The 21,181-nt window shown below is 48.9% G+C and overlaps 1 protein-coding gene across 4 annotated transcripts in view; it reads right to left on the minus strand.

The window, feature by feature from the left end:
- Positions 1-18,488, minus strand: part of ABCC8 (ATP binding cassette subfamily C member 8) — an 81,003-nt gene extending 62,515 nt beyond the window's left edge. For 3 of the 4 annotated variants that reach the window (XM_025266720.3, XM_044929580.2, XM_025266719.3), the window contains exons 1-6: positions 18,236-18,488; positions 16,836-16,977; positions 12,804-12,925; positions 7,022-7,188; positions 5,171-5,413; positions 4,094-4,282 (exon numbers count right to left, since the gene is read on the minus strand). In XM_025266720.3, coding sequence (XP_025122505.3) covers positions 4,094-4,282; positions 5,171-5,413; positions 7,022-7,188; positions 12,804-12,925; positions 16,836-16,977; positions 18,236-18,383 — 1,011 coding nt within the window. In that variant the 5' untranslated portion in view covers positions 18,384-18,488. Of the gene's footprint in view, positions 1-4,093; positions 4,283-5,170; positions 5,414-7,021; positions 7,189-12,803; positions 12,926-16,835; positions 16,978-18,235 lie in introns of those variants that run through there. The other variant, XM_025266721.3, reaches the window with a different exon arrangement.
- Between the last annotated feature and the right edge of the window lie 2,693 nt (positions 18,489-21,181).

Raw genomic sequence — 21,181 nt, forward strand, 5'->3', positions numbered from 1 at the left:
CAGAAAGACACACACAAAGACTCATAAGCAGGTCCCAGAAGAACTCAGTCAGAAACACACACTAACCTACACACCATCTCCATGGAGGTTTAGAAGCCATGTGAGGCTTTGTTTGGCCCTGAGATCAAACCCAAACTGTTCTTTCTTCCTCTGCTCAGCTGACAGCCTAGAGCAGTGCTGGCCAGTTTCAGATGCCAGCAGTTCTTTATAAATCCAATTCCCTTGCCCTCCAGCCAGATCAGAGGCACCCATGGCAGGTGACAGATTGTGGGTGGGGGCTGGGTGAGAGAGGGGGCTGGAAAGAGACCTCTCAGGGGTTTTGCAGGGCCTGGGTCCCAGCGCTCCCTGGGGAGTGATGGTGGGGACAGGAGTGTTGAGGACCTAGAAGGCCATATGACACTTCCAGTAATAAAAGAAGAAATAAGGAATGCCTGTCCTTGAGGATGCCAAGGGCAGCAAGATTTCTTGCCAACCGTGAGTATCCTGGCAAGGGAAGAGATGACAGGGCAGCCGCTGATAACAGAGTAAACAGTGGGTGCCCGGCTGCGCCAACTGCAGCAGGATGGATCCGGGTTGAATGGGAAGAAGGGCTTTCTCATGGAGAGGGTTGTTAAACACAGCTACAGAGCTTCCTTCTCTGTTCATGAAGACCAGGATAGCACCTGTGTCTCTGGGTGAGAGCCACTGGGAGGCAAGGGGTGGTGGTGAACCAAATAACTTCAATAAATGACCCCTTTCCCCCACTAGACCCTCCCTGGTGGCTCAGACAGTAAAGCGTCTGCCTACAATGCGGGAGACCCGAGTTCCATCCCTGGGTTGGGAAGACCTCCTGAAGAAGGAAACGGCAACCCACTCCAATATTCTTGCCTGGAAAATCCCATGGATGGAGGAACCCGGTAGGCTACAGTCCATGGGGTCGCAAAGAGTTGGACACGACTGAGCAATTTCACTTCACTTTCCCCCACTACATGAGAATTAAGGCATATCCCAGGCAACCACACGACTGAGGACTCTCTGTTGCTGACATTGGAGACGACATTTACTTTCAACTCTCGTTTCTATGTCTGTAATTTGCTGATTGCATTTGGGCTGCCGGGAACAAATATTAAATTTGATAAGACCTGCTGCCACTGAGGCAGGGCCATCTGTCTCGGCGATTTATGTGCTGACAAGTAACTGAGACAAGAGCATTACAATGAGAGGGCAGCAAATCCCAATTCTCTGTGTGTACAAACAAAGAGAAAAGAGAATGCAAAGCTAACACTCAAATGAACTAGTATTCTAAGTGTTGTTCTTACTATTTCTTTGATACATCTGGCCCCAGAGTTCTTAGGAGACTGGTATAAGAGTTTAGGGAAATACAGGAGGAAGAAGATGATGTAGACAAGCTGATAAGGGCTCTGGCTGGTGTCACTTTTCCCTAATGCCAACAATCGGCTCCACACTGCTGCAGGCTTATCAGTGTGGAGTATTTGGGAATCCCCTATGGCTTCCCTGGTGGCTCAGATATAAAGAATCTGCCTGCAGTGCAGGAGACCTGGGTTTGATCCCTGGGTCAGGAAGATCCCCTGGAGAAGGACATGGCTACCCACTCCAGTATTCTTGCCTGGAGAATCCCATGGACAGAGGAGCCTGGCAGGCTACAATCCATGGGATTACAAAGAGTCAGACACGACTGAGTAACATTTCTTTTCTTTTTTTTTCATTTATGGTTAGTCTGAAGCTGAAGGTGACACTCCTTTTTCACAAAAGAAACAGTCTCTTCCCCCCATTTTGGGCCAAATAAAGTTCAGCAGCTCAAAAGCCAGAGAAGGTCTCAAGAGCCACTGAAGTCTAAATAAGCAAAAAGAGTCCTAATCATCTTTTCTTTTCTTTTTTTTAAGGCTTTCTCATGTTAGTTTTTTAAAGAAATTGATGCATTATATAAACATTTTTAAAAGTGAAAAAATCATGAAGTACTGTAAAGTTTTCATGAAATTTATTTCCAAGTTAATAGTTCCCACATCCTTAAATGAACAAGAAATCTACCCATCTTAGCCTAGGTAACTCCTACTCATCTGTCAAGGCCCCATTCAAATATCTTCTCCTTTTCGAAGCTGTCATGATCACTGGCTGAGTTAATTATTCCTTTGCCCACAGTTCCTTGTATCTACTTCCAAGTAGCAGTATTTAACACACGAGCGGCACTAGCGGTAAAGAACTTGCCTGCCAGTGCAGGAGACTAAGAGACACAGGTTAGATCCTGGGTTGGGAAGATCCCCTAGAGGAGGGAATAGCAACCCACTCCAGTATTCTTGGCCTGGAGAATCCCATGGACAGAGGAGCCTGGCGGTCTACGGTCCATAGGGTCGCAAAGAATTGGATATGACTGAAGTGACTTAGCACACATAAAATGTTTTATTTAGATATCTCTCTTCCATTTGGTTCCATATTCCTCGAGGCCAGAGATGAAGACTTGATAATAGTAATCAATTTAACATCATGATTGTAAGTGCCCAGACTATGGAGTAAAAGAGACTTGGTTTCAAATCCTGACTCTGTCACTAACTAGCTGAGAGACCCTAGGGAAAGTTACTTAACCTCTTTGAGCCCCAAGTTCTTCATCTATAAAATGGGGATTAAAGATACCTACCTTATAAGTTGTAGGGTTTGTCAATTATATCTCAAAATGCTGTTACAAAAAAAAAAAAAACTTACCCTAAAAGGCTGTTTTAGGGATTCAATGAGATAACACATGGATAAGTATTAAGCAGTCAGTAAGTGGTTGTTATTCATCTTCCTCATCATAACCATTGTTTCTATACTCTCACAGTCTTACCCAGGTCTGGCACATGGTATGGCTCAATAATTGTTTGCTGAGTAAATCAGACAGACTTAGAGTGTCTCATATTCCTGGCCAAAAGTGTTCAGCTGATTAATTATGTCTCTGGAAAAAAATTCATATGCACCTCCTGGGAATTAAATGGTATCTGCAGTTTTGGAACCCACGAGATGGATAATACTACACGAGGGGAAGTCGTAAATTAGTAATCAGATCCCTAATCAGTAATTACCTGCATCATTTTTGGACTGTCTATTTGTGGTTAGAAGGTTATAATGATGTTCCTGCTGGGGAAATAAGACTCTGAATCTTATTAGAGGCGAAAAGTTTTCCATTTTGTGGCCATGTAAACCTGGCATCATCGACTCAGTGGACATGAGTTTGAGCAGACTCTGGGAGACGGTGAAGGACAGGGAAGTACTAGCGTGCTGCAGTCTGCGGGGGTCCCAGAGAGTCGGACGTGACTGAGCGACTGAAGAACGACAACAAACCTAAGCAGCCGCAAAGAAACAGACGAAAGAATCAGGTACTCCACCCTCACCCCGAGAGTGAATGGTACTGCCCCAAGGAAGGAAAAAAAAACCCAGAAAGATTTCCTGTCTCTGTTGTCTGACAAATTTCAGTCTGTAGCATCTTTAGAGCTGGAAAGGCCATTGGGTATCATCTAGTCCAGTGGGTTTCAATTACTTTTAAGACACGGGATTCTTTTTTAAAAAAGAAATTTTAATGGGAAGTTCTAACATGTTAATAAAACTGGGGCAGCTTTTAACAAAATTTGGAGTGGAGGGAGAAAAAGCCCTACAGATGGAGGCTTCCCACTCTCCTCCCCACAACAGCAGCCACCAAAGTGGCCCTGCAGAGCCTCAAGTGTTATGAGCATACAAAACTGAAGAAGAGAGATCCGTAAAAGTTATCGAGAGTCTGTTAAGATAGCATGAATTAAAAACTAATAAATAAAAGCTTTAGACACCTCCTGCAACTTTCGGAATGATGACATAACCGAGAGAAGTATTATGGTGATTACGGTATGCTGCGGTTTCGTTGCTAAGTCAAAAGCGTAGGGCACCATAAATTCTTTAGGGGCACAAGCTTGCCTTCTAGCATTTCTGCTGACCAGGTGCAGACATCTCCTAGAGACAGATATTGCTAAGCGCTCTGCATGGTGAGGAACTGCCCGGTGCAGCCACTCTCACACACATCAACCTCTTGCCTGTTCTCACTAGTGAGTGAAAAGCTTGCCCAGGGCGCCCTGCTCTCCCCCTGGGGGCCTACCTTGGGCTGGAAGACGCCATTCTCCTTCCCAAGGTGGTCCACGATTCCAAAGATGCACAGTGGCCCGGCGAAGCCCAGCAGGTCAGCCAAGATGCGGAACGTGCTGCTGAGGACCAGGCGCCTCCCGAAGGCACAGCAGAGGGCCTGCCAGATGGCCCGGGCACCTTGTGTGCTTTGCGTGTCCTTCCGCTGCCCAGAGAAACAGAGTCAGAGTGGCTGAGGGCCCATTCACAGCAGGGCCCAGCCTCCCAGGGAACCCCCAGCTCCTGCTGCCTAGAGAAACCCAGTGGCCACGTCTGCTGCAGAAAGGTGGGCTCAGGGAAGAAATTATGGAGCCACCAAGTGCATGGTTGTGTGGGTCCAAATAGAGACCTAACGTGGTCCAGATAGGGAAACTGAGGCCAGGTGATGGATCAAGGTCACATGGCTGGGCAGGGACTGCGTGGTGAGCATAGTGCTATAACAAGGGCATGGCATATGTCAGCCCAATGCCACTGTGTCTGTCTTGGTGTTTTCCTCTGCTAGGGCAGAGGCAGTGAATGAGCACTGGATTGGGAGTTAGGTGACTGGCTCTGCCACCTGCCAGAGGTAAGCTAGCTCTGGGGAGGTCATGGCCTTTCTCAGGGCCTCAGTTTCCTCATCAGTGGTTTGAGGAGATGCCTTCTGGCCTAACTCATAGAGTTACTGCAAGGATTAGGCCACTAATGCCCTTACTCTCCAAATGGGTGACAATCCCCACCTGTACAATCACTGAGCTTCAAAAGAAAGACCACAAGACATGGGAAATCCAGTAGGGTTACCTCCCTGTAGAGCCTCAGTTTCCCCACATGGACAATGAAAGTGTTAGGCTAGGTGATCTAAAACGTGAGGACCATTCCAGCTGTGACTGTCCTATGGGTCTTTGGTCTTGGACTTCTCCCTGGTTCACTGGGTGACTTAGGGCAAGCCTCTTTCCCTCACGGGACTCAGTTTCCCCACTGTCCCATCAGGGGTTTGACCTGATGCTTTATGAGCTCCCTGTCTGTGATGCTAAACCAGAGGGCAGGGAATGGACAGTGTGACCATGCCCCCACTGACCGCCTGGGCATCGAAGGCCTCGCAGAGCCGCTGGTAGTTGGTGAGGGCCCGCATGGCGATGGGCAGCTTCCCAATGGCTCGGAGATCGATGGGCTTCTTGTGGGCAGTCTTGATGAAGGCGTTCATCCACCAGTAGGTGCCTTTGGACAGCAGGTTCACAAAGGGCTGCAGGAAGCGCACCCCCAGGTCCTGCAGGTCCTCTGGGGGCTTCACCTCCCTTGGCGTCTTGAAGAAGATGTACCTCTGTGGGCACGTGGGACACCAGGGAAGGGTAAGTGCAACTTCTCATCACCTCTACTTTGTCCCAGCAGAAATCTGGGGTTGTGTCGTCCCACCCTTGACTTCTAACAGGTCAGGCCATCATTTGCCTCTTCCCAGGAAAAAGACCCCCCAACTCCTCTTGACCACCAGTGCCAGGGCCTCCTGACTCGTAAATATTCATTGAGGTCCTACTTTGAATCCCCTGGGCTGGGTTGGGTTGCGCAAGACCAGGAGTCTCCCATATGCCATCTTCTCTCTCCTACAAATCTGAAGAAACCACCATGTTCATATAGGGTTTGCAGAATGTGGAGCCATGGAGACCTGGGTTCGAATTCTGCCCCCTCCACTAACTAGCAAGGTATCTTTGGACAAACCTCATCTAAAATGTCTCATCTTAAAAGGGGATTTTACTTGTATCGCAGCGATGCTGTGAGGGTCAGTGGAGGCAGAGAATATGAAAGCTTGTGTACCCTGCAAATCACCAACTAAAAGCAGAGGAGTCAGAGAAATGCAAATTAAAGTAGCACTTCACACTCATCAGACTGGCCCAAATTAGAAATGGCTGGTTGAAGGGAAGGAAAGGGCTTTCTAATTCACTGCTGGTAGATTACAGCATTTCTGAAAGGCAATCTGCAACATCAATTAAAATTTCAAATACACAGGTCCTTTGAGCCAGCAACTCTGCTCCTTGGATTCCCTCCCATAGAAACAGAAGCAGCTTTACCTAGATACAAGTATGTTTAATACACCATTATTTGTGATGGCAAAAATTTGGCAACAAAGTGAATGCTTATCAATAGGGTAATGGCTCAGTTACACAATGGAATATTATGCAGCCATTAAGAAAACTAAATTAACCATACTAGACTTGGAGGGAGTCCTAAGAGATATCTGATAGATGAGAAAAGCAAGATGTAAAAAACTACATATAATATGATCCCATTTTTATAAAACAAACTTTGAAAGAAACAATACCTATTTATGTTAAGGAGATATCCTTAACAGATGCAAGTATGTAGCACAATATATTAATAAAAAGAATGAAAGGATACATGCTAGAATGTTAATATGGGTTACCTGGGGAGGGACAGGTTGAGGGAGGGGAAGGTAAGAATCTCAGAGAGGGAAAGGGGGCAAGCAGAAATGATTAAAAAAAACCCAAAACTCAAAAAATATGTATGCAGCCACACTTAACACATTTACTAATTCATGTGTAATTATATGAATACATTAAAATAAAACAAGCCCCCCCACCTCAAAAAGAAAAATGAAATCAAACTCAGAGAAGTCAGAACCTGAAGTTTTATTTCCTCCCTATTAAACCCAGAGTCCTTTAGCCTTGGCTGTCACCTCCTTTCCCCCTGGGAGCCTGGGGTAGAGGGCTGCTGGGCTGGATGGAAGGCTCCTCCTGAAACATCCCTCACTGGCCTCAACTCTCCTTTTGAGGACGGGTAAAAGAAGCTGACTCCTTCTAGGACTTGGCTAAGAAGCAGGGTGGTGGCCCACATCCAGGGGCAGGACCCTGGTCAGCAGCCCCGCCCTGGCGCAGGTGTGTCCAAAGGTGGGTGGCAGCCCGGGGGGCCTGCTTACCCTCACCCTGATGACGTTGATCTCCACGAGGAGCAGCATCCCGTAGAGGATCACCAGCAGCCCTGTGAGGCAGAAGCGCAGCTGCGAGAAGCCAATGGCATGGTCGTAGAACTTGACAAACTTGATGGTCTTGGTGATGAAGGCCAGGGTCCAGTAGACTAGCAGGGCTGCCAGGGAGAGGCGAGAGAGCACGGAGGGCGTGTGTGCACGTATGTGGATGTGTGTGGACTCACGCCTGCGCAAGTGTGTGCAAGAGGACAGAAAAGTGTGTCAGGGAGGAGGTGTGCCTGTGGCCAAGCACACTCAGTGTGACAGATGTCTGTGTGTGTGAATATAAGAGTATATAATTTTGAGACAGTGAAAGTGAAGGTGTTATTCATTCATGTCTGACTCTTTGCAACCCTATGGACTGTGGCCCACTAGGCTCCTCTGTCCATGGAATTCTCCAGGCAAGAATACTGGAGCGGGTTGCCATGTCCTTCTCCAGGGGATCATCCTCACCCAGGGATTGAACCTGGGTCTCTGGCATTGCAGGTAAATTCTTTACTGTCTGAGCTACCAGAGAAGCAATGTGCATACATTAAAACATTCATGACAGGCATGTTCAGAAATAATAGTAGTCCTACAAGTCAAGGTGGTCAGCCAAATTTTCCTTTATAATAAGAAGAAAAATGGTGACATTATTTCTTGAATTTAGCTAAGTTATAGGCACTGTGTCAAATAAGCACTTTAAACATACATATCTCATTTATTTCTCACAAAAGCCTCGTGAGCAAAGTCCTGCCATCACCCTCAATTAAACAGATAAAGGAATCGGAAAGGTTTAGTAACTGATCCAAGGTCACACAGCCATTAAGTGGCATAACTGGGCTAGCCTAACGCCTAACACAAGTAGGCTCCACCATATAATGGCTTCCTTGTGGAATCCCCAGTCTGGGAATATCCTAAAAGTCCTTCAATCTAGTCCTTTAATTTTACAGATAAGGAAGCTGAGGCCCAGAGAGAGGAGGGGACCTGCCCAAGCTCACTGCAAGCTAATGACAGAGGGAAGGTGAAGCCCTAGGTCTATGGCCCCCCTCGCCCAGAGCCCACTATAGCACAGTGATGCTCTCCAGGGAGCCTGGGGAGTGGGGGATACAAAAAAGTGAGTCCTGTGGGGCAGTGCATATTGTGGTTAGAGCTGGGCCTGCAGCCAGATACGCTGGGCTCAGATTCTGTGACTTAATAGCTACATGATCCTGGGAAAGTCATTTAACCCATCTAGGCTTCAGTTTCCTCATCCATAAATGGGAATAATAATATTACTACCTCAAAGGTTGTTGTGAGCAATGTATGGGAAGCATTTAGCAAAATGAGCCTGGCACACACTGGGTACTCTTTGGGTATCAGGTGTTAATATATTTATTATATCCAGATTTCAGACCTGGGACCATAAATGATCAGAAGTCATTCGTAGAGTCTATCCTCTAAATTCCTATCTACCCCATTCAAATCCACCAATAAAGCAGTCAGTTTTGGCTTACTGGTGACGACAAAAGAGAGCAGTGATTAAGTCCCCCTTGAGGGAGTGCTTTGGCACAGGCAGGCCTTCCCCCTCACTCCCTAGAGTCATATGGTTTACAATATATGACAGATGGGATCTTATATATGTTATAAGGTCAGCCTAAATGCCTTGAGCTCTTCTCTAGAGTAATCACAGAGAGGGAAGAAGACCATCATCCTGCCTTTCCTCCCTGGGTGGGCTCTTGGGGACAAAAGCTGCGGTCTGTCTCAGACTGGCTCTGGGCTGGGAACTAGGTTGAGACACTAAATTGGGGAGGGGCGAATGCCACCTATCTCAGGTCCCCGAGTGAGAGCATCAGGATAGAGGGCAGGAGTGTCTGCTTCTGGTCCCAGTCCTCAAGTCTGGATGGTGTCTCTCAGCTGAGTCTGGTCTCCGGGTCACAAGGTAATCCCCTAGCTGGAGGCCATACCCCTGCCTCCACACCTACACTCTCCCAACAGACTCTATCCGAGGCACCAGAAGCTCTGGAGGCCTTAGTGAGGGTTTCCTACTGGGACCAGACTTGTAAATACATCTCAGGTTGGTCTAGCCTCTAATGCTTAACAGACATGATCTGATTTGATCTTTATAAGAACCCTAGGACTTAGCCAGGGACTTACTATTCCTGTCCAGATGGGGAGACTGAGGTTCAAAGAGCCTGAGCGTCTTGTCCAAGGTCACACAAGGAGTTAGTGGTGGACCCAGGACTAAGCCAACAACCCTACCCTACAGTGCTGAGCTCTCAGCCTGTGGCCAGACACAGCAGCGCTCGGTGAAAGCTTAGGGCGTGTCTGAGGGAACAGGAGAGGGGAAAGAATAACACGGGGGCTGCTGCTGAGCTCTAAACTCTGAATTCCCCTGAACCTACCCCAACATTGTTAAGCAACTATACTCCTATAGAAAATAAAAAGTTAAAAAAGTAAAATAATTGAAAAACCCCTCTGAATTCTCATTACCTCCGCTTCTTCCCTCTCTCTCCGCTCCCTCACCCCCACATCCTACCTATTACCAAACTCTATTTTACTTCCTAATTATCTTGAATCCATCCACTTCTGTCCACCTGGGTTGCCACCATCATGTCTCCCCTGGATTACCTTTAGAGCTTTCTCAGGGTTTCCCCACTTCCCCTCTCGCCCTCTGTAGACCAATATATTTAACGAAATATGACCTCAACACACCCATTCTCATAACAGCATAATCTGTAGTAGCCAAAAGGTGGGAGCAACCCAACTGCTTATTGATGGATGAGTGTAAAACAAAATATGGTATATATATAAAATATATATATATACAACAGGATGTGGATAACACAATGGAATATATATATATATACACACACACACAGACACACACAATGGAATGTCATTCAGCCTTAAAAAGGAAGAACTTTCTGACACGTGCTACAAATGGGTGAATCTTGAGAATATAAAACAAAGTTAAATGAACCAGTCACATATGGAAAGAACAGTGTATGATTTAACTCATTTAAGTTAGGAGCCTAAAGTAGTCAGATTCACAGAGATAGAAAGTAGAATGCCAGCTTTGAAGGGTTGAGGGTAGTTATTGTTTAATGCGTACAGTTATTGTTTAATGGGAAAATGAAAGAGTTTTGGAGGCGGATGGTGCTGACAGTTACCCAACAAGGTGAATGTATTGAATGCCACTGGAGTATACATTGAAAAGTGATTAAACTAAGTTTTATGTTACATATCCTCAATGGCTTCCCATTGTCCTTGGGATAAAGACCAACGCCTGTGGGGTGGCCTTCAAGGTCCTGCCCCACCTGCCACTCTAGCCTTCACAGTTCAGCTCCCTTCTGCCCTCTGCCCTCTAGCACTCCTTCCCTCCCCCACCCCAGATTTCCTAATGTGCTTTCTTTCTTCTGCCTCTGGGCCTTTGCACATGCCACTCCTTCTGTCTGAAGCATTTCCCTGTCCCTTTCCCCAACTAGTTCCTACCTATCCTTTCATTTTCAACTCAAACATGACTTTCTCATAGAACACCTTCTGATCTCACCCAGGTCCGCGAACAAGGTTACTTCTCGGGACACTGTAAGCTGCATCACGGTTCACCTTTCTGCAGGACTCCAGACCTGTGACCAGACCGTAGCCTCCACAGAAGGACAGTTCTTTCTCTAGTACTCACTGCCCTGCAGCCCATGGGGTGCATCCTCTTCACTTTCCCCTGTTCTAGAACTTCTGGCTCCACGGAGAGCAAGACTCTACCTAAGGGGAATGGAGGGAGTTAGTCCTTGTTCCTTGGAGAAGGACTGGTCTGTCCAAGGGTGGTAATTTGGGCTTCATTGTTGTTGTTGAGACACTAAGTTATATTCGACTCTTTCGACTTCGTGGACTGTAGCCTGCCAGGCCCCTCTGTCCATGGAATTTCCCAGGCAAGAATACTGGAGTGGGTTGCCAGTCCCTTCTCCAGGGGATCTTCCCAACCCGGGGATTGAAACTGTGTCTCCTGCATTGGCAGGCAGATTCTTTACTGCTGAGCCAGGGGAAGCCCAATTTGTGCTTTAGGGAGAGAATATTATATGCTTTCTGGAGAATGACAAAATGAACTTGCCAGATGCCCAGATAGGGTGTTTCCAGAGGCACTGGTCAGCCGGGCCTGGCGATTAAGGAGGGGTCTCTGTGCATGAGAAGCTGCCTCAGACACTGGTGTGGGAGGCTCTCTGAAACCTGTATTTAACCTCTCTCCACCTGCTGCCCCTCAGTCCCCCAACAACACTCACATGGGGGCCCCTGGGGTGAGGACATCTCTTGCACTATCCTGATGGAGTGCAGCTCCCACCTTACCAGAAAGGTAGACCTGAGACTAGCTTGGGAAGCACCACCTTCCCACTCATGACACCAGGCTGTCTCTGGCTTAGCATAGAGAGTTCCAGACTCCAGATGTCAATTAATGCTGTGACTTCTAAAAATCATGGTCTGACTTAATGACACACAGTCTGACCACAGCTTAACAGTAAGATGTACAGCCCGGCCTTAGACATGCAGACCGAGCCCCACACAGAGGAAGATCTGTGGATTTATACCTCGGGTCCAACACAGTCTGAGGACTTTTAGACACACAGCTTCATTCTTTTTAAGAGTCTGCTTGGGTCCCAGACTCCTGGGTTCTAAACCGGGCTTTACCCCTTGACTAGCTGGGGAGACTAGTGCAAACCACTTAACTTCTGAGCCTTGGTCTCCTGATCTGCAAGAGGGTAATAATGGTACCTCCCTCACAGATTTGTTGTAAGGATTAAATGGAGTTAATACATGTAAAATGCTTAGGATTGTGCCTGACACATAGAAGGTGCTAAATGAGTGTTCGCTGTCATTATGTGTAACCTCTCTGAGTTCAGGGTTCAAGTCTGTAAAATAGGGATAGCAACAGTACAAGAGGGAGAGTGTGGGGGTTAAGTGAGATGATGCATGGAGGAAGCTTAGCATTGAGCTTGGCACACAATACGGTCTCAATAAAGGTCAACAATCATCACTGTTGTTTCTGCCTGGGACCCCGGCCACATGGTGTCAGAAGGTCTAAGCGGGCACTCCAAAGCGCTGGCAAGCCGCAGGCTCTGGTCCTGGGGTCCTTCTCTTTTCTAAAGGTTACCGCATCTGGGCTCAAGTTTTACATGTGACCTACAAAGCCATGACTGCCCCAGACCTCCCCTGAGTGCCCAACTTGTTTATCTGCCTGCCTGATACTTGAGCTGGCTGTTTCAACTCAGTGTGGCTTAAACACCCCAACCCCTGCTCCTTTGCCACGGTGGTCACTCATACACTGCTCACACAGGTGCCCAGGCCCAGAGCCTGGAGTCTTCTGTTCCTCTCCTGGCCCCCGACCTAACCTTCAACCATTCTCCCGCATTTGCCTTGGCCCACACCAGCTTCTTTGCCAAGTGTGCTCCTATCAGAAGGGCTTTGAATTTGCTATGCCATTTGCATGCAACATCTACCCCCCAAAGCCTGCGTGCCCACTCTTACCAGAGGCCTCCTCCAAGCATCCTATACAGACAGCAACACGGCCTTTCCTCTCTGCCTCTTACCATACTTTGTGTTCTTCTTAGCATCATCACTACTTGTTTGTCTACTGTCTTTGCAGGTCTCCTCCACCAGACTGGAGGCTCCACAATGGCAGGGATTTTTCTCCACTTCTGAACCTCTAGCGCCTAGAACAGCGCCTGGCACAGGAACAAATGGAAGTCCCTATTCCCTCCCCCTCTCACCCCTCCTGCTTCCCTACCGATCAGCAGCTTGGGGAAGTTGGAGGTCTCAATGTTGTGATAGTAGACCACAGAGGTGACAGCGGCCATGAACGCCATCCCGGCCGGCATGTACAGGTGGAGATGGCGGGACTCGGTCACCCTGAGAGGAGGGCGAGAGAGAAGGAGAGAGGAGATGTGGGTGAGCTGCGCCATACCCCAACCGAGTAGCCCAGGCCTTGTGTTTAGGGCGCAGCATGCAGTGCGGCCTCCAGAACACACACATGGCAGCTATATGTTGGCAGCTCTGCTTGGCAGTACCCCAAACACGTCTATTAAATAAGGGGCCCAGGCGTTCACACGGAGATGCTACGAGGGTTTGGTGTTCAGGCTTTGAAACTCATGGTCTTCTCTCCCTGGGTTCATGCTTACAGAATCTGGCAGAGGGAAGCTGGCCTTGGCAGTCACAGCTGCAAAGCTTCTAGCCTGAAACCAGAATGCAGAGAAGCTGGGGTCCTGATGCCATCACTAAGCCACCACACCAACTAAAAAAGGTGGCCTCCAGATTTCTTGGTAAATGAGACTGTAAATGTTGATATTCTTCAAGCCTTGATTAGTGGATAGTCTCAGCACAAGGTCTTCACACTGTTATAAGAGGTACAAGGCAGTCACTAGTGGGGACACTGGGAACAGCCAACACCCTGCCCAGGGGGCCTTCAGAACTCTTGCCTCTGTACTCCTTGAAATAATTCTGAAGTGACTTCCTTGGCAGTTCAGTAGCTAAACACTACACTCCCAGTGCAGGGAGCCTGGGCTCGATCCCTGGTCAGGGAACTAGAACCCCCATGCTGCAACTAAGACCTGGCACAGAAAAATAAATAACAAATAAATATTTTTAAAAGAAATACATAGAACATTTTTTAAAAAGAAAGAATTTTGAAAAACTCTGTACTCCTGCATAGATTTTAAGTGACATCTAAAATGTTATTTCATAAGTTTAAATACAATCTTCTGTTTTCAGTAGAAGGTAGAAATAATAAATATTTTATAAGATAAAATGACAATGAATAACCATAATTGAAATAAGTATTTTATGACATGATTTAAACAGATTTTCGGCTGCTTTATTGAATAATACATACTAACTTAGGTAACAAATTAGGTAAAAGTTTCTACAGGGCTTTTTCCACTTTATGCTGGTCTGGGAAAACTTCTATGTTAAGAAAACATTTTTCTAAATAACCTAAAAACCTTTGGTTGTTCTAAATTCAGAGCACCACAGAGAAATAATCCTTAAAGGAAGACAAGAAGCCCTATACCTTCAGTTCAGTTCAGTTGCTCAGTCGTGTCCGACTCCGCGACCCCACGAATCGCAGCACGCCAGGCCTCCCTGTCCATCACCAACTTCTGGAGTTCACTCAAACTCATGTCCATCGAGTCGGTGATGCCATCCAGCCATCTCATCCTCTGTCGTCCCCTTCTCCTCCTACCCTCAATCCCTCCCAGCATCAGAGTCTTTTCCAATGAGTTAACTCTTTGCATGAGGTGGCCAAAGTATTGGAGTTTCAGCTTTAGCATCACTCCTTCCAAAGAACACCCAGGACTGATCTCCTTTAGAATGGACTGGTTGAATTAATCACTATAAGAGGCTTGCATATGTGCTAAGTCACTTCATTCGTGTCTGGCTCTTTGTGTCCCCATGGACTGTGGTCTGCCAGGCTTCTCTGTCCGTGAGATTTTCTAGGCAAGCATACTGGAATGGGTTGCCATGCCCTCCTTCAGGGATCTTCCCTACCCAGGGATGGAACCCATGTTTCCTGTGTCTCCTACATTAGCAGGCAGGTTCTTTACCACTAACACCACCTGGGAAGCCCAAATGAGGCTTATACTTGAAGACCACTGCTTTAACACCCCCTCTCTTATCTGCCCTGTAGACTTCCCAGCAAGTCTGTAAAGCCAGGGTGGGTGGATTGGGGGTGTTAGAAGGCAGGGACTCTGGCTTCTCCTCCAGTCTGATTCCCCTCCCATGTCCCTCTTTCATGCTTGCCTGCCAAGGGTGTAGGCTACAGATGGAAACCAGCAGACACCAGGTGACAAGTGCCCAATTGAGGAACTGACCCACCCCCTGGGGAGCTGATGGTGATTTGCACTGAGCGTAGAGAGGTTTGGGATACAGGTGCTGCCCACACAGGGGGGGTCTGTTGAACAGCCAGCAGGAAGGAGTCCCCAGTCTGATTCTTTCCAGTCTCCCACATCCTGGGAGTGTGCTATCTGCCCAGGGCTCTGCCACTCTGCACTCTGCATCCTCTCCATGCTCTAATATCATCCTGGACTCTCCTATGAAGCAGGTCAGGCAAGGATTATGAAGCTCATTTCACAGGTAGAGAAAGTGAGGCCCAGGAAGGCTGGGTGACTTGTCCAAAGTCCCACAGCTGATACACAGCATAGCAGAAATGCTGGTGAAGACCGAGGTCTACCTTCTCTACAGAAATGATGTTTTCTTCTCCATTGCTTTGTTCGTTACAGCCCAGTGAGTATCTTCTGGCCCCAGGGCTCACAAGGCAGCCCTCCCCTCTCTGGCATTTGCGCTGCTTTGGAAAGGGTGCTGGGATAGAAGGCGGGAGGCAGACTTTTCACCTGCTAGTTATGTGGCAGTATGCATTCTTGTCCTGCTCATCCCTTGGGCTTTGGAGGAAGCCCAAGGCAAGCAGTTATCACAGAGATTATCTCTGAAGCCAGGATGCAGTGGAAACGGAGGGTGAGGGAGTATGTCTATCGATGGGGGTGGGGATCCCCTCCCCGTGCTGTCCACCTGCAGGAGCCAGGGCTGGCAGGAATGGAATCTGGGCATAGTCTAACCCCTGCTCAGAAGGGTTGGACCTCACCTATTTAAGCTAAATGCCCACCACCTTCCATCACCGCTTCACCCAAAAGGGAGTCATTCTTCTTTAATGCGATGGCTGCTCACCTCCTCCTTGTCTGCACCCCCAACTGCTGACACACCCCTTTCGGCTGCAGTCATCTCTCACCTAGACTACCGCAGTCACCTCCTAGGTGCTGTTTACCTCCAGCTACTCACTGCTGCCACCCTGCCCTCAAGTTCTCACCTCCAAGTGCTGTGCTGATTACATCGCTTCTAAACTGCCTGCAAAATTCAACTCAAACGCTCAGCCTGGCGTTGGAAACCTTCCTGGAGATGCCCTCAGTGTCCAAGTCTCAGCCTTCACAGCTCTGGTGTGTTTCACACTAGCCCCGCTGCACTGCCTCACTGCTCCCACCCTCTCTGGAACTCCTCTGCTCCTCAGAACCCTAGGCATCCTTCCAGATTCGGCTCAGAAGCCCCCTCAACCATGAAGCTTGCCCAGTCTGCCTTCCTTTATCCTCCCAGAGCACTTACTTGCAAGATTATTTCATTTATTCTCTTAAGGAGTCACTAAGAGTCTATGGAACTTTCTCATGTGCCTTGCATGGTGAATACAGAGATGAGTAAAATGCAGCTTCCAAGTCTGAGGCCTTTCTGGCTTAGGGGGAAAGAGTTTGCAAATAGATACAGATGAGAACATAGAGTATGACCTGTGCAGTGGCAGAGGTGTGGAGAGTATGCTGTGAGGCCCTGGGAAAGGTGGGCATGGGGAGAAGGCCTTTGGGAATGAGGCTCGAGACAGGGAGGGCCAACTGTGAGGAACCTGGATGTCAGTCTAAGCACTTGGGACCTTGAAAACAACTGGGAGCCAAGGAAAGATCTCAAGCAAGAGTGATTTTTGCCCTGAGAAGGTAACTCCAGCAGTCTGTGGGAGAGGCTGAGTATATCCACAGGAGCTATGGTACTCTAATAAATTCTAGGATTATTTCACTGGGTCTTGGTATGCAGATCTAGGTAGGGCATGATTCTCAGTGCCCAGTGCCTGGAACAGAGAGCCCAGCACATGTATGTTAAGTAAACTGTTGCTGAATTTATTAGCAAATAAAACCGTATCGGCTCATGGAATGCAGGTGAGCTGGGGTCTCCTTGGGCCTTTCGGGAGGCACCCTGGAAGAGACCCGCTTACTTCAGTCCTCTGAGAGTCACTCACCCATCAGACAGGATGCCCTCCGCGATCTCACACACCAGGACGAAGAGCAGCATGAAGGTCAGGATCCAGCGCAGGTTGTGCCCAGGGAAGTGGAGCCATGTGCTGTGGTGAATGTGCACCTTGGAACTCTGACTGCCCCATCCTGCAAGGAGACACAGGAAGAGGTGGGAAGCCTGGCTCACCTGGAGGAGGTTTCAAGAACCCCAGGAAGGTGCTTAGGCACTGGGCCCATGGTGGGGATGAGGAGTGTACCCAGGACAACATCTCAGTCTGTTCACTTGAACTAAATGTCTTTGCATGAAGCCCAGACCCATGGAGGCCCACATGTGTAGGTACCCATTTTATATCTGGCTTTTCATGTTACAAACTACAGCGTAAATAATCCATCTGGTTGAGAGCAACAGTGTAAATGCTGGTACAATTTTTGATGTATCTGTGAGCATAGCTTCCTTCCTATTTCTAATTGTCTTTGTCAGTAACTAACAACTTTTTGCTTCTGCAGCATCCTCCTCTTTTTAATTCTGTGACAATTATTCCTTTCTTCCCCAAAGCTGTGTATGAATGTTAAGATTTGCTTTTTTTCTTAATTAGAGGGAATTAACAGGTTTGGGGGGAAGCAGGGTTGACAGAGTGAGTTGACAGAGCTAGCCAGCTTGGGAAATACATTCAGGGGACCCCAGGAAAGAGGCACTGAAAACCTCCCGGGCAGTTCCGCCCAGCTCTGCAGAGGGTTTTCGAACAGGGCGCTGGGGGCCTCCGGGGTCGCTGCTAAGTCGGATGGGCTCTGCACGGAGCCTGAGAAGTTGCACTCTAGACACACGCGCGCCCGGATGGGGTTGGCTGGGGAAGCGGAGCCTCTTCTCGCTCAGGGCGAGTGGGATCCCAAGATCTCCGGAGGCTGCTGACCACCACTGTCGGGCTCAGCCCGAGGGTTCGCAGGGCCTCCATCCCAGCCTCCGAGGCGCAGGCTGCTCTCCTCCCTGGCCCCAGTGGCGGCTGACGAGGAGGGTGCCCTGGGGGAGGGGTGACCCGGCTCCCTACACAGCGCCTCTGAGAGTACAGCCCGACCTCCTCCCGACCTTTCTAGCACGGAAAGAGACCCCCTGCCTTCCCCTTACTCCATTCCGGCTCTAGCCCTACGGTGGCAAAACTTGGGGGTCCCCTGGGTCAGGAGCGTCCGTTGTGGTTGGCGCGGTTTCAGGGACATCCCAGTAGTGAGGGCTGCGCGGGTATGCGAGCGCAGGGACCGAGGGGCTTCATACAGAGCAGGGGAACCCCGGAGGGAGGTGAGCGGCGATCGCCCGCCCGCAAGGGGACACGGAGAACGGCAGGACGCAGCGCCTCCTCCTCCCTCCCGGCCTCCGCCCTCCCCTCCTCCGCCGCTCGCCCAGAGCGCTCACCGATGAACAGGATGGGGAAGGTGATGAAGAGCAGGAAGACGTGCGGCACCACATTGAGCGCGTCCACGAAGCAACCGTTGTTGAGGACGCCCTGGTCCACCCGGTAAGCGGCCGAGTGGTTCTCGCTGCCGCAGAAGGCCAGGGGCATGGCGGCGCCGGCGCGGGCTCCGGCTCCGGCTGCGGCTGCCGCTGGCTTCACGCGCCTCGCGCGCTCTGTCCCCTATAGCTCCGCGGCCCGGCCTGGCCGCCAGGCCCCCGCCCCTACCCCGCGGGCCCCGCCCCGCCGGCGCTCCCGCGCCCCCACCCCCACCTCCCTGCTCCGCTACCTGCTCGGCCCCGGGGGGCGGCGGGGAGCCAGACCCGCCCGGCCGCGCTGGGACCGGGGGTTCCAGCTGCGGTGCCCGCGCGAGGTGCTGTGCGGGGGACCGCCTGGTGGGTGCCCCGCTGCGCGCGCACGCTGGGGCATGGGAGAAGGCAGGCTGGCTGGGTGGGTGGGCCCGCTTGATCCTGGGTGGGAGGCTGAGGGGTGCAGAAGAGAGGAGGGGCCTCGTGTGTCCGGAGTGAGTGCTGTAGGAGTCTCACTGCCCTGGGTCTGAAATGTGGGCTCACCTGGCCTGGTGCTGGTGGATGAAGTTACATCTGAGGGTCCTGATGGAGGCAGAGTGGGACAAATCCCACCCCATATGAATAGAAAAAGCATTGAAAAACAGTATCTAGCGGGACAGTTCGATTGTTTTCAAAAGTCCTTCCAGGGGCCGGATGTTCACAGGTGCCTTATAGCCTATCCCACTCTTTCACAAAGGGCATCTCCCAATACTCCTGCTAAGTACAGATTATAATCTCTCCCATTTTTCTGATGAGGAAACTGAGGCTCAGGGAGTTTACATGACTGACCCAAGGTCTCCCTGTATCCAGTGAAGGCAATGGAAGGCAGCCAAGAGAGGTGGAAAGATAATGTCACCCCAAGCTGTATCCTTGGTGCCTCAGTGGTAAAGGATCTGCCGGCCAATGCGAGAGACACAGGAGACTTGGGTTCTATCCTTGGGTGGGGATGATCCCCTGGAATAGGAAATGGCAACCCACTCCAGTATTCTTACCTGGGAAATCCTATGGACAGAGGAGCATGGCGGGCTGCAGTCCATGGGGTCACAAAGAGTCGGACATGACTGAGCGAGCGTGCACACAGCTGTATCCTTAACCTGACACACACAAGCTTAAGGAGTTCAAGAACCCTTAAGCTTGTGAAATTGTAAAGACAGTGTTATGCCATTTGGCTTTTTGGAAAAATTCTCATAGGTCTGTGGTCAAAAACAGTTTATGTCCTATGGAGAAAGAAGACAAAGGGGAGTTTGGTTTAGATTTTAGAAGAATTTTCTGAGTTAGAGGTTTGCAACATAAATGCATGTATTCTTGGGGAGCTGGGGCATCATCAAGGAAGCTCTCTTCAGTCCCTTTCCCTCTGAGCCTCTCTGAGCCTGTTCTGAGGCCACTTTGAGGCTCAGAGCCTTTATAGAACACTGTCAGGCAAGGCCTCAGCTCTGCCTCAGGCCTTGAGAGAGGCCAGGGCAGAGCCGGGCACCAGAGCAGAAGGCAGGTGGGGCTGAGTGAAGAGTATAGGAAGGGCAGGAGATCAGAGTCCGAAGTCTTGGACAGTCTCTGACTTTGGGGAATCTCCATGAGGCTGAAAGAGGCCTGCAGTATTAGCCAAAATAGTGAAAACTTGGTGGCAGTAAATGTCCAGTACCAGTGAGAGGAGTTAATTAACATGGGTGAAGGCAGTCATGGAAAAAGTGACTGCTGAGTGTGTGTATGTAACCAAGGGGGAAAAGCTTATGAGACAATGTCAGGTGAAAAATCAAGAAATAAAACTGTATGATTCCTTTGATTATAGTCATATTAAATATGTATATTTGAATGCAAGCCTGCAGGGGAAGCTCAGACTTGGAAATGGCTGTTAGGTTAGGGTGATGTAGAATGTACATTAGCTGCTATTGCTGTGCTGATTCTTATTGTTATTACCATTCTCTTTCTGTAAGAACGAGACAACTAAATTTCAAAGAGATATGATGTGCCCTTGGTCACCTAACAAGATTGTTTTTAGGATTTTATTTTTGACTCCTAAGTTTTTCTTTTCATACTTTCTGCTGCCATTTTGGGGACTTCCTTAGTGGTCTGGTGGTTAAGTCTTCACATTTTAATGCAGAGGGTGCAGGTTTGATCCCTGGCTGGGGAGCTAAGATCCCACCTGCCTTGTTGCCAAACAAACCAAAACATAAAACAGAGGCAATATTATTGAAGTAGCAAATTCAATAAAGACTAAAAATTGTCCACATTAAAAAAATAATAAAAAAAAACCCAGCAACTTTTTGTTGCCATTTTGTTTTTGTAGTTATAGTTTCAGTTTTTCACACTTTCAGCAATGCTATTTTACCTTTCAGTAGTAGTAATATTTTGTTGTTGTTGTTGAGTCACTCAGTCATGTCCGACTCTTTTCGAGCCCATGGACTGTGGCTCACCAGTTTTCCGTGTCCTTCACCAGAGAATATATATGTATATTCCAGTAGTGCTATTACCAGTAGTAATATAGATGTGTTTAAAAGACAAGTCCCCAGTCCTGGCTCTACCGCTTATGTCACATAGGACAAGTCACCATTCTGTGCTTAACTTTCCTCTTTTCTAAATGGGGAAGATAATCATACTGACCCTAGAGGATTCAAATGAGGTCACAGGCATACATGTGCTGTGTTAGTCTGGAAGATGATCCTGGCTACATCATCCTCTGGGGGCTTACACATGGGACCCCATCAATCAATGAAGGTTATCTAGTGGTCTTTCCCTTCCTTGCACTCAGCACACAGTGCCCAGCATAACCCACATACTTGCTTCTTCTAGGTCATTTGAAATAAATAAAAAGCCTGCTCTAACCCAAACTGGGGGGCTTCCCAG

This window comes from Bubalus bubalis, chromosome 16 (assembly GCF_019923935.1).
Source record: "Bubalus bubalis isolate 160015118507 breed Murrah chromosome 16, NDDB_SH_1, whole genome shotgun sequence".
Taxonomy (NCBI): domain Eukaryota; kingdom Metazoa; phylum Chordata; class Mammalia; order Artiodactyla; family Bovidae; genus Bubalus; species Bubalus bubalis.